Raw genomic sequence first — 13,527 nt, forward strand, 5'->3', positions numbered from 1 at the left:
GAAATGAAAACTGTCTTTATTTTGTAAAAAAAACTAAATACAACAAGGACCTCCGAATGAGTTCGCAGTACAAATCACAATGAACTAGGCCAAAGGGAGAAGTATTCTTACGAGTACTAGAGGAAAAGGATATACATAGTGCTTACCAAGCTCACATGCTTCACATTAGAACTTTTAGTGAAGGTGGATGACTATAAACTCTTTTATTTTAGACATACAATGGCCAAGATGATAATGCCACTTGTATGGGATGATGTTGGTGATAGTATGAACATTGGAATAGAGTTGGTCATCTAAGTAGTAGACTGAATCATTAACAATAGAGAAAGGTGAGTAGAAACATAAGTGCAGAACAATTCACAATTACATCATATGTAAAGGTGCACCTCAATCATGTAGTTGGGAAGTCTTGGATTTACTATGGAAATTTTATTAAGAGTGGAGATAGTTGTAACAAAATTGAATGAACTATATAAGTTCTAGAGTAATGCTTAAAATTGTTCATATTTGGCAAAATTCAGACACTATTGTGGGTGTATGTCTAGAGTTAGAAGATAATGAAGTTGTGTTTGCTTGTGTAGCAACTTGTGTTGTAGGTGGTCGAACTTATTCTTGCAGTGATCTGATGATGATTGGGTGATTGTAGTGGACACAAGGTGGATATGAGCTATATCCAATTCCACACCTACAACCTCCCAAACCTTGTCTAATAGCATGAGTTCTACTGCCTTACATGAAGATGAGAAAGTTCTGGGTGGAGGGGTAATATGAAGTACTCGAGCGTAAACATTTGATAGAAATGGTATTTGTAGAATCTGAAAGTAATTGAGTGGATGACACTACAAATTATCTAAGCTAGATAAGAATTTGGAACTTGAAATTCTTCTTGTTATTGCTTCAGAATGTTAGATTCAAGGAGAAACGATGATGTATAACCAGTTCATCCTACTTGCTTCAGAGAACAGCAAAGTATTTCTATATTGAATGGATATCTTGTTTTAAATTTATTTATGTTTTATATCTAGTTATGCATGAGACATTTTGCCAAGGAGACATATTTCTTTAATAGTTGTTTTAAATGTCATATTCAAGCCTTATTATCTTTATGCAATTGCTCAATGTTATATGGTAAACCTGAACAAAAAGAAGGGATGAGAGGAGAGAAGCTTAAAGGGATGCACGCACACAAGAGGAACATCAAACATCATTTGAGTTAATAACCTAAAATATGGTTGGATGCGTGTGACGAGGAAAGTGAGATTGTGGTGCAAAATGGAAGGGGTATTCTCTAATACTATGTTAAAATTAGGTATTTTATTATCTTACCGAATAGAGTTAAAGTCAAGTATTTAAAGCCTATAAACATAGGAAATTCAATCTAAGATTTTCGCACAAGACTAGGTATGTCATGCACTGTTTTCTCTCTAATTATCTAACGTGTCTCTTGCAACCTATCCACTATATGATCCACATGACTATTGGTTGATTGTTATTTGATTAACAAAATCTAATTTGGGTGTAAATTATAAGAAATCTGGTAATTTTGAAGTCTAGGAAAAAGATGCTAAACATGTAAAATATAGGTACAAGATGAGATTATTCCTAAAGTAAAAGCAAGAGGTTAAGAGGATACACTTGCCATATTGACTTAATCCTAAGACAAGGGAACTTAGTGAGATGGTGCATGTACCATAATATTTGGTCTCTTTCAAATACTCTCATCATATTCACACCATATGATAGTTAGAGACCGACATTAATCGCATCTCTGACCAAGAATTATTTAGAAATAATCACATTAGACACTTAGATTTGCACCTATTAGAGTCTGAGTAACATAATGTGTAATGATCTATTATCATGTTGAAAAATGAATCAAGAACTCCCCAAACTTCTACTAACTACATGAACTGGATCTTGCAAGAAGTGGTAAACCCCAGATCAACTAATTATGGTAAATTAAAACCCGAAACATTGGGAACAACACCCAAAGGTCTTAGCATTTAAGCTAATTGGCACCTTTAAGAAGGGACACACTCCACCCAAATGATGAAAGCAACACTACAACCAAAAATTTAGAAACAACTCTCAAGGCAGGTTTCAAACACAAGATCTACATGTATTGTTTAGAAAGTATCAAAATGATTGTATTAAATCAGCATTATGAAAATTTTAAGGGGAAAACAATTAAACATGATCTAGACAATTGAAACAATGAAAAAATCCAACCAAACTGAGTAGGAAGCATGTTATTTTATCATGAAAGACAAAGGTAAGCATAAAATGTGTTCCAACTAAGTAGAAAGCATGTAATTTTATTATGAAAGATAAAGTACCTGATCATAGCATATGCTTTCTAAATTTTTACCCATTTTGGGTAGGTAAAATGCAAAACAGTCATTGAACACTGCTTCTGAAAGTCGTGGGGCGTTTAGCAACTTACGATGGACTGAAGCTGCAAGGATTAGCAGCTTCTCCATGTGCTCATATACATGACAAAGCTGTCTCAAGTTGCCAATCAATTCATCCTTCTCAAGAAGATGATTTGCTGTAAAAAAGAAGACTCAGAATTGGAAGTTGCATGTGTTCCATTTCGCTAATTCTAAAAGTAGTGTAGTTAAAATGGATAACAACCATTACAGTCAAGCAGATGGTGTATGGAGTTCACCTAATCAAGCTACAAGTCATTGACAACAATGGAGATGTCAAATAATAGTTTCTGAGCCACAATAAAGGAGTTCAAATAGGCCATCCAAACCATTGCACGTAAAAGGACAACTACTGCAGATGTGAACTACTCACAAGGCAGCAAAAAGTTGTCATTAGATTTTCAGGATATCATATCATTTTTATCAATTTTACAAGATATTGAAGACAGACATTAGTAATGAAAGATAATTAATATTTGAACTTAAATTAGGGACCAAATTGCCAGTAAGTCTATAGTTTACAAGTTGGAAGGTAAATTTTCCCCTTGAGTCAATATCACATACCTTGAAAATATTTCAAAATTGATGATATTGTAAGATAAATCTGATCAACTTTTGTTTTCATAAGTTTGAAATCACCATATAAAGTCTGGTTCAGAATGTCAGTTGATGCTCTAAAGGCTGTGCAAACCATTTGCTCAAGCAGCTGATGTGGTTTCAAAGTTTCAAGGTAATGGAGTATCTGCACAAAGCATCAAAATTCTGGAATTCATATTGCATAATTACACACTTTTTTTTTCTAGATTTGGTTTCATCCATGACAGGGAGAACAGGCTATAATGGCAATTAAACTCACTGAACACACTAAAAGCATACAGATCATAAGGTGAAAAAAATGCACCCACAATCACATCATAAAAATACATTTGTGCAACACATACCTAAACATGTGTTAAACTCAGAGCTCCTGGAGCAATTTCATAATCTGGATATCTACTCTATAAATTGACAAAAATATCTTCCTTTTATTTTTGCAAGTAAAAGATCTTAACCCACAAACCTACAACAAATATTATGTAGTTTGAACTTTGAACATAAGAGAAACATGTAGAATATAAGTCATTTAGGACAAGTACCAGTAGTTCGAAGTGCGACAAAAGCTTCTGATAACATCAACACGAAGCTTGACAACTCTAGTGTATTATAAGCTTCAAATGTTAACTAAGATACAAATTGATACCGTCTATAAGATAGTTTATTCTGATAACATTATTTAGGACAAGTATCAGTGGTTCGAAGTGCGATTAAAGCTTCTGATAACATCAATATGAAGGTTAACAACTCTAGTATATTATAAGCTTCAAATGCTAACTAAGCTACAAATTGATACTGACTATAAGATAGTTCACTCAGACTTCGAGTATGCCAATTATGAACATTTATCTAAAAGTTTAAGCTATTAAGACATGACCTGCATATTCTTGAGAAGGTGCAAAACATATGCAGCAGTTCTGCAAACACATGTACCATACAAACAATGGCTATAATCTACATCAATGCATAAATGAGTAACTTAACAATATATTACATGAAGCTCAACAATGAACAATCTAATTTTAGATATTGGATTAGAAGAGCCTAATGGTAGAAAGTTAAAAAGAAAACAAAAACCAATCTGTCTCCCTAGTAAGATTCTTTTAATGAAGGTGCAAATAAAAACAAAACTTTAGCAAGTACTTGATATTCAATAGAATAAGTACCTTTTCTCCTTCTCGAATTGGATCAAGAAGCGGCTTCTGCTCAGAAACAGGCAAAGGTGGGGAAGCATTCCAAATCTGCCGCCATAAATTCCCATGTTCAGACATACGTTGTGAAAGCTTTCCTTGTGGAGGCCAGTCATTTAGTTCACCTGAACGTCCTTCCATTTCATTAACCTCCCAATCACCAGGTGAATGCCACCGGATAAAATCTTCAAACACTGCATCTGGGTTTGCAGCCTTGAATGCCGACATATCTAATCAAGCAACATGAAATATTAAAATCCATACATGAATTTCGAATTTATACATACTTTCTCTAGGAGGGCAAAGTGACTTAGATAAGAATAGTAGGGAGAGTAGAATAAAAGGAACACCAGAAGGTTTGACTGATTTAAGCTTAACATATTTTGCTGTGCAGAAAGCTATACAGAGAGAAATGATTATGAAGCTGACTCAAAAAGGATGAAAAGGATACATAGTTTCATTGCTACTGTCCCAAAAAAGAGCATATCACATTGGATATTAAATTAGAAAAAAAAAACAGCTTATCATGAAAAGTGAAGAAGACAAAATTGCAATCAATTATCAAATATCAATGAACTACATTTACTTCATTCCAAACTGAAAAGAATAAACATACAAAAGGAACTGAAAATAAATAAAAGAAACTAATTTAGAAATATAAACATGAATATCAATAACTAGAAGAAAATCGCTGAACCAAAGAAAAGCTACAGAAATCATACCGGATGAGAGGATATCTCTTTCCAATTGACCAGAGAACCTCTGTACACAAGAATTTACAATATGTCAAAATTCTCATGCATCAAATGGTTAAGATCTTGATAAATTTACAGAATAAATATGAAACATAAAAAAAATTAAAGTAATTTTATGAAATAAAATATTTCAAATAAGTTCTAACTAGAATAACTTGGCATGAGTAGAATTCAAAGAAATAAAACAATATGCCTTTATACCAGAACAGAGATACTTAAACTAAGTCAACTCTTGCTTCAGCATGCCTCTCTCCATATTTAGGAAATTAGATTGAGGGTATTTTCCCATCCAGAAATTCTGCAAAATTTTGATGGTTATTATTTTGAAATCAAAATACTAGCCCACCATTCATGGTATCCTTTCATGTGTAGAATTCAAAGAAATAAAACATTATGCCTTTATACCAGAACAGAGATATTTAAATTAAGTCAACTCTTGCTTCAGCATGCCTCTCTCCATATTTAGGAAATTACATTGAGGGTATTTTCCCATCCAGAAACTCTGCAAAATTTTGATGGTTATTATTTTGAAATCAAAATACTAGCCCATCATTCATGGAATCCTTTCATGTGGCAGGTGGATAGAATTTCAATTAAGTCATGCAGAGAAGGTTCATGGATAGAATTCCAATTAAGTGGTAAAACCATTGGTGATAGGAAAGGATGAAAGTAAGTGAAATCATCTAGACATGCAATATTTAAGTCAGTTATGAATGTTGAGATAGCCAAACAAGTATCAATTATTCCATATAAATTGATTACCATATATTCTTTGCTTTACCACACTAAAACTAAAAGAGGTTTTTAAGACAGAAAGAATAAATAACTCTTGGAACACTGATTAACTTCCTAGATACAATGTTAATCTCGATTTTGGTGCTAGTCTACTCCTAGCCTGGATACTACATCAGTGCTGAATCAACACAGAATATGGGTGACTGAGCTGTGAAAACCAACATTTTGCATGAATTTGCTTCATTCTTATTGGCATAATCTTGATCCTTCAATCAACCATGCTCTCAACTCTATTTAAAATACAGTTCCCTCTGATTGCTTCCATAAAATTATAGCATTTACTTCCACACTTTCATATTGTTGTTTACCCTATCAAACTATATTCTGGCAAACTTATGATATTTTGCAAGCCTAACTCAATTTTCTGCAAGTCTCAGATCTCAAAGATTTCAAAATTAATCTCGTAGAAGTTGCATACAAATCACCCTAGCTTCAGTTTGCAACTGCTTCCAACAAACTTTGCTTATTTTTTTCTTGTAGCATAATTATGTAGCTGGCATCTTCAATTTCCTTAGATTTTGATCTAAATAAACATTTGAAAATTCTCCCATCATGAAGTAATGTAACAACTTCAAAACGATAGAATCCAAACTTGAAATGTGAAATCACATCCATAATTAGTAATGACTACCATAACTTGATAGCATGGTTTTAAAAAGTGACCTACACGGTTACTGCATAGGCATCTGCAGCACATCCCATATATCCAATGTTATATTCAGTTGGATCTGATATATGAGACCACACTACCTATGCATATGCAATTTGTGGGGCCATATATGCAGCATACAAAGTAATATTAATAATATACAAAAAATGAAATTGTGGTCATCTTGTGATTGTGAAATACTTTGTAAGGTATGGTGTGAATATATGGGTGTTACTTGGAACATTTGTTTCAATTATATGCATGCTACATATATATGATGTATTCTAGATTGCTGATTATTATAGTACCATACGTTGTATTAATTTTATATGGTTACATTTTAACACCGGAAAGTGTAGGAGAAATAGGAGGTAATACAAGGCACTCTCAATGCTCACCACTCTAGGAAATCCACCAAAGAGTTTAGAGAAATAACAAGAAGATAAATTCTGTAACCTTTCTTTCAAGAAGTTCAAAGCTTTGTTGTGCCTCCTCCGTCCACTTGAAGTTGCCACCTTTCAAACATTCAGTTATAGGTGCAATAATAGTGCTGAAATTTTTAATAAACTTGAGATAGAATGAAGCTAAGCCATGAAAACTTCGGATATCATGGAGAGATTTAGGAGTTGGCCAACTTAGAATAGCTTCTCTCATCCATCCTGTTGCCATCCGAGGAAATAACATAGCCTAAGAAAACCACGTTATTGGTGAGGAAATAACATTTCTTCAAGTTAGCATACAACTTTTGCTCCCTTAGCACTTCAAAAACTTGTTGAAGATGTTCCAAATGTTCTTCCGGGTTAGAACATTCATAGAGACGATCCCTTATTTTGAAGGCTGATTTTCATTCATCTCCCAGTCTCATGCGAATCTGATGATAGCCACTTCGAAGATCAATTTTGGAACTAATCTTGAACCCATGAAGTTGGTCGAAAAGATCATCAAGGCAGGGGATAGGAAAGTGGTATTTGATAGTGATTTTGTTCACCGTTCTACTCAATGCACATGCACCAAGAACCATCTTTCTTCGGCACAAGAAGGGCCGAGATAGCACATGGGCTCTTACTTTATTGGACAAGACCTTTAGCCAAAAGGTCCTCAACTTGCCTTTGCAACTCTTCATGTGCCTTAGGACTCATCCTATAGGCTGCCTTGTTTGGAATTAAAGCACTAGGGACTAAATCAATGCAATGTTGAATATTTCGCATTGGAGGGAGTCCCGAGGGAATTTCTTTAGGCACCACATCTTGAAATTCTTGGAGAAGAGACTGCACTTGAAAAGGGACAGCATAACCTTCTTCATTTTCTTCCAAAACTACCAACATAAATGCCTCAACATATTCACAAATTGCCCTTTCAACTTGAGACTTGGAGAATAAATTATTTCCATCCCCTTTTGAGGGTTTAGGAACATTTTCCATCAAAGTTGGCCCCAAAATAATCTTCTTATCATCTTTAACAAAAGTAAGTGTTCTTGAAGTCGTCATGATGAATTTTCTTATTAAATTGCCAACGTCTACCAAAAAGCAAATGACAAGCATCCATAGGAATAACATCGCACCAAACTTCATCTTTATACTTATTGCCTATAGAAAATTGAACAAAGACATCTTTCAGTGACCTTCAACTCATTACCTTTACGAAGCCATGATAGCTTATAAGGTTGAGGATGATCTTCGGTCTTTAATTTCATCTTTTCCACCATCGTAGTAGTCACAACATTCTTGCAACTTCCTCCATCAATGATGACATTGCACACCTTATCATGAGAAGTGCACCTAGTGTGAAAGATATTGTTGCGAAGCCATGACTGATCTTCAACATAAGTAGCATTGAGGCTACGTCGTACCACCAAAGATTCTCCATGATCTTCATAAGTAATCTCTCCGTCTTCATTGGATTCATCGTAGATAGGTGCTGCCTCATAAGGTTTCTCCTCGTCTTCTTCCTCAACAAAAGTAATAATCTTGCGATTTGGATAATCTGCAACAAAGTGTCCAAAACCTTTGCATTTGAAACATGTTTTTTGATTGTTAGGACCATTTGGTTTAACAAAACCTGCATTGTTCTCCTTGCTTGCAACAGCCTTTTGATTTGCCTCTTGATGTTGATGTGTTCTTTGAAGTAGATGCAGTCCCTTGGTTAGAAGCACCACCACTTGAAGAGAAACGACCACCAAATCGACTTGAATCTTTTTGTTGTTTTTCCACCTTGAGAGCCAACTTACATGCGTCATTATAAGTCTAGTATAGTTGCAATTGGACAACATTTCCAATCTCATATCGAAGTCCTTTGAGAAAACGAGCGATAGTTTGCTCCTCCGGCTCTAAAATATCACGTCTCATCATGAGATTCTCAAATTCAACAATGTACTCTTCCACAGACAGATTCTTTTGCTTGAGATTATGATATTTGAGAAAAAAAATATCTTGACGATAATTATCCGACAAAAATTTCCTACACAATTCCTTTTTCATTTTGTCCCACGTCTTAATCTTTTGTTTGTCATCACGAGCTCGTTGCTTCTTTAGGTGCTCCCACCAAATGGATGCATATTTCTTCAATTTGATGGCAACAAACTTCACTTTACGATCTTCTGAAATTTCTTTGAATTCAAAGACTCTTTCAACGGAGTTGAGCCAATCAATGAATTCATTAGGATCATTTCTTCCATTAAAATCTGGGATGCCAACTTTAAAATCAAAAGATTTCTCACGAACATTGTTCATTCGATATCTTCAACCCCGAGATGGATTATCACTAGAATCATCATTTTCATTACCATGAAATGGATTAAAACTCATTTCATGATTTGCATAATCAGCCTCCGAATCATGACCCTCAACATCATGCTCCAAAGGTTCGCCATAGGTGAGACGTTGCTCGAGTTGTTGCACTTGTCTCCTTAAGTCATCCAACTCGATATCACAAAGGTCTCTTTGACAAGTTGCAAGATCATCACCATTTGACCTTTGTCTTCTACGACCAGCCATTGCGAACCAAAGTTCTGATACCAACTTGACACCAAAAAGTGTAGGAGAAATAGGAGATAATACAAGGCACTCTCAATACTCACCACTCTAGGAAATCCACTAAAGAGTTTAGAGAAATAATAAGAAGATAAATCTTCTAACAAGCTTAAGAGCTCACAATATGTTTTTTTAATCTAAAAAATATGCTGCTTCCAATAATACAAAAGATGGTCTTTTAAAGGCGAGACTTGGAACAATCCTCCAAGATGAGTCAAAATGCATTAAATGAGATTTATATTTCCTAAAGCCTTGAGAGTGAAAAGTGAGTTTAACAATGAAAAAGCATACAAAGGTATTAAAGACTTATCAGCTTTCAAGTACCAAGAAGAAAATCATCAAGAATACCAAAAGTTGATTGAACCTTTCAAATTCTTAAGTAGCACTATCCAAGTAGACTTCAGTAAATGACCATAACTTCATATAGGAATGTTATTTTTTAACACCGTTTTTTTGTTAAAAACTAGACATGTGTAGCTTTCCAATGATATATGACTTGCCCTGTAATTCTTTCCTAATAAAAGCAGATTAATACTTGAAGTTGTCACAAAAATCTAATGGCTTCTGGAACTTTTCTGTGTCGCATATACTTTGAATTTGGCCTATGTGGGATAATAATTAGGAAGTAAAGAGTTTTTAAGGTATCAAAAATACTTTGAGTTATTTTGAGCAAATTAGAGATTTGAGTTTTTCCATATTTATTTAATATTCTGATAAAGTTACACACTGAATATATGGGCAACAGATATAACTGGTACCAAAGCATCAAGACTCAAGCTTTGAAATGATAAGGGTGTATCTAGGAGTAAACAATAATAATGTTCTAAGTTACAACTGTAGTTGTTTATTTTGTTGTGTTATTAGCTCCTTGTTTCTAAATTAGATGGCATTTAGTTGCAATATCAACTCTGCAATGGTCATCAAGGTCAGGGTAGAGGAATTGTCTAAGGGACAGCCGGTGGACCAACAAGTTTTGCATAATAAATAAGAACTTTACATACTAAGAGAGAGAAGTTAAAGTTAGAAATGGAAACTAAACTTACAAAAACATCACCAAAAACTTCAACAGCACACAGCCTTTCTTCATGCATATCTTCCGTCATAATTGGTGCATCCTAAAATTGAGGACATGGAAATCACATTTAACACATCAGAAATAAATCTTTGATATATACAAATGCACAAAAGAACCAATATGAAAAGATAACCTGTGTGTATGGAGCATGCATCTTTTGACAAGAGCGCAACAGCATCATTGAACCTACAATACCAGCTGATCCTTTGCGTAGTTGATTTGTTGTTTGTTTATTAGGATATTCTTCTGTGTTAGTAAGCTTTTCAGAAGAACTTGAGGAAGATAATTCTGAATCTTGATGCAGAAAAATTCTTGAACAACTGTGAAACAAAGTTTTTAAGTAATTTAAATATGTGGATAATGAACCATAAACAGGTTGTCTCGACCATAACATGAGAATTTTAGAATAGTAGTATCTAAACTCAATAGAGGCAAATATGGGGTTAATTGGACCCATTTGTAAATATAGAAGATGTAGTTAGAGAGGGCTACCTAAGAATTTCATGAGGAATATTCTCCCTAATCTCAATATGGCATGAGAGTGGGTTTCCATCTAGGAATAACCTCACCAATCTCGTCTCTGTCGATTGGTTGACATCCCTAAACATGCAGCATTCTGTGCACCAACATCCCCTCATTCTTGACGCGACATCTCTCGACCTTCAAGTAGTGGAACCATCGCCGCTTCATCACCCCTAACCCCATCGTTAAGGAATTAGATCCCAAGCATCATTAGAATTGTAAGGTTGCCATCTGATCAACCATAACCCACGGTTATCCTAGATTTGATGATCCCTCTAAAACAATCTTAGAAATTAAATATGAAGCTGAAAAAGAAATGAAATTTGGGTAATAAAAAATCATTTGAGATATATCAAAGATATGATGTGAAAGACACTTGCGAGTACCTTTTTGAGATATGCCAAAACAGCCAAATAAAACAGGAAGTCAGGAACTAGGAATGGTGTCAGTAAAGTTAGGAAGTCTCTAGTAGCAGCCGCAGTAAACTCAACTGTTGGCCTCCGACTATAAGTTCTTACTGGTGTTGGATCTCTACAGAGAAAGACTGAAACAAGAAGTGGAGTTGGGACAAGAAGATTTGGAGTAAAGTAAGAAGAACATGTATAACAGACTCAAAAGTAGGCAATGTGTAGAAAAGAACAGAGTATATTCAAAGGTCATATCGTTGAAATAAAGGCACATTGCAACTCAGAAAAGTAGCCTAATGACCTTCTCAGTGCAAAAGTAACCAATAAAGAAGCATTTGACTTTCTAAAAGACAGCTTGTCACTACCTAGGGATGAGAAACAAACAAAACATGTACATCCAAATAAAAAAGGTGGAAGTAAATAAAGAAAATTATGAGGGAAAAGAATTGTGAAGGGGATTTGAAAACGATTAAGAATACAAGAATTCATGATTTATAAGGTAACACACAGTGAGATGGCATCATCCTAGACTTAAATGGAACTCCAACACGCAGTGAGATGGCTCCATTAGATACCTACTTTCCTCTCATAACACCATTTTGTTGAAGCATACAACAAAGAAGATTAATAAATGATACCTTAGCTAGAAATAAAGGATTAAAGCTTTTAAGAAAATTATGCAGAATTTTCAGTTCTCAAAGTTTTGATAGGCATTCCAAATTGAATTCTTATCTCAGCATAATAGAAACAAAAAATAGAAAAGTTAACAACATTCTTTTGATTACAAAAAAAAAAACTTGTCATTCTAGAATAACCATCAATGATTGAAGGTAATGAAGAATCTGAAAACCAAGCTTTGAACAGACATGGCTTGTAGCCTAAATAGCAGTGTATTATGAAATATGGTGCAAAGCACATGCTAAGAAACAACAATTCCTAATTAACAAGATTCAAGTTCAAGATTATAAAGATTGGATAGGCTAGGGACCATCTTCTTTAGGTCTCAAATGATATACTCATCTAGACCTTTGCCCTATACCAGATACTTAGTTCATGAATTCTTAATGGAAATAAAGTAACAACATTCCAAATTGAATTCTTATCTCAGCATAATAGAAACAAAAAATAGAAAAGTTAACAACATTCTTTTGATTACAATAAAAAACTTGTCATTCTAGAATAACCATCAATGATTGAAGGTAATGAAGAATCTGAAAACCAAGCTTTGAACAGACATGGCTTGTAGCCTAAATAGCAGTGTATTATGAAATATGGTGCAAAGCACATGCTAAGAAACAACAATTCCTAATTAACAAGATTCAAGTTCAAGATTATAAAGATTGGATAGGCTAGGGACCATCTTCTTTAGGTCTCAAATGATATACTCATCTAGACCTTTGCCCTATACCAGATACTTAGTTCATGAATTCTTAATGGAAATAAAGTAAGTAGCAAAGGTTATTGAATAATTTAGAAAACTAGTGAATTTGCTTGCCTATTGCAAATATAATAAAAATAAAGGTAATTAAACAACAAAAAAGTAACAAAGATGGTGTATGAGTGACCTAGACAAACACCCTTCATAAAGTGACTCATATGCTAGGGTGGCATGGAAAGGATAAGATGGCAATGTAAGGTCAGAGAAAAGATAAATGTTACTAGACTTATGCTGAGAAGCTCTTAAATCTAGATTCCAGGTGCTCTCCATGAACAAGGCTGCCAAAGACTGAGCTAATGCATTTTGAGTAGCTTGCAACTGAAGAAAGGATTTACAGTCCTCAATTGATATACCAACAGTATGTTTTGTGTTGAAAGGCTTACTACCAAGAAGGTCAACATGAGCATTTTTCTTAGTCATATCATGATGCAGAGACTGAAGAGATCCATACTGATTTTTTTTTCTCATTTTTTGAATAAGTACACAATCTGAAAGCAACTGATCAAATCACAGATTGGAAGGATCAAATCACAGATCACAAAACAGATATGAAAATTGCAGATTTCGTTGGAGCTGTAAAACTGATGCCTGGAAATCTGCTATCAAAGAGGCAGTTTGAAGGGGCGACTGGAAGAAGAACCTAG

At 34.4% G+C, this 13,527-nt stretch overlaps 1 protein-coding gene across 2 annotated transcripts in view; it reads right to left on the bottom strand.

Moving 5' to 3' along the window:
- Positions 1–13,527, bottom strand: part of LOC141845330 (uncharacterized) — a 41,230-nt gene that overhangs the window by 2,958 nt on the left and 24,745 nt on the right. For both annotated transcript variants that reach the window (XM_074733405.1, XM_074733402.1), the window contains exons 16-21: positions 10,650–10,836; positions 10,485–10,556; positions 4,936–4,975; positions 4,190–4,443; positions 2,994–3,171; positions 2,337–2,548 (exon numbers count right to left, since the gene is read on the bottom strand). In XM_074733405.1, the coding sequence (XP_074589506.1) occupies positions 2,337–2,548; positions 2,994–3,171; positions 4,190–4,443; positions 4,936–4,975; positions 10,485–10,556; positions 10,650–10,836 (943 nt within the window). The remainder of the gene's footprint in view (positions 1–2,336; positions 2,549–2,993; positions 3,172–4,189; positions 4,444–4,935; positions 4,976–10,484; positions 10,557–10,649; positions 10,837–13,527) is intronic.

The sequence above is a fragment of the Curcuma longa genome, chromosome 1, assembly GCF_044706935.1.
Source record: "Curcuma longa cultivar G26 ecotype Majalengka, Jawa Barat chromosome 1, ITB_CL_G26_1.1, whole genome shotgun sequence".
NCBI classification, from domain to species: Eukaryota; Viridiplantae; Streptophyta; class Magnoliopsida; order Zingiberales; family Zingiberaceae; genus Curcuma; species Curcuma longa.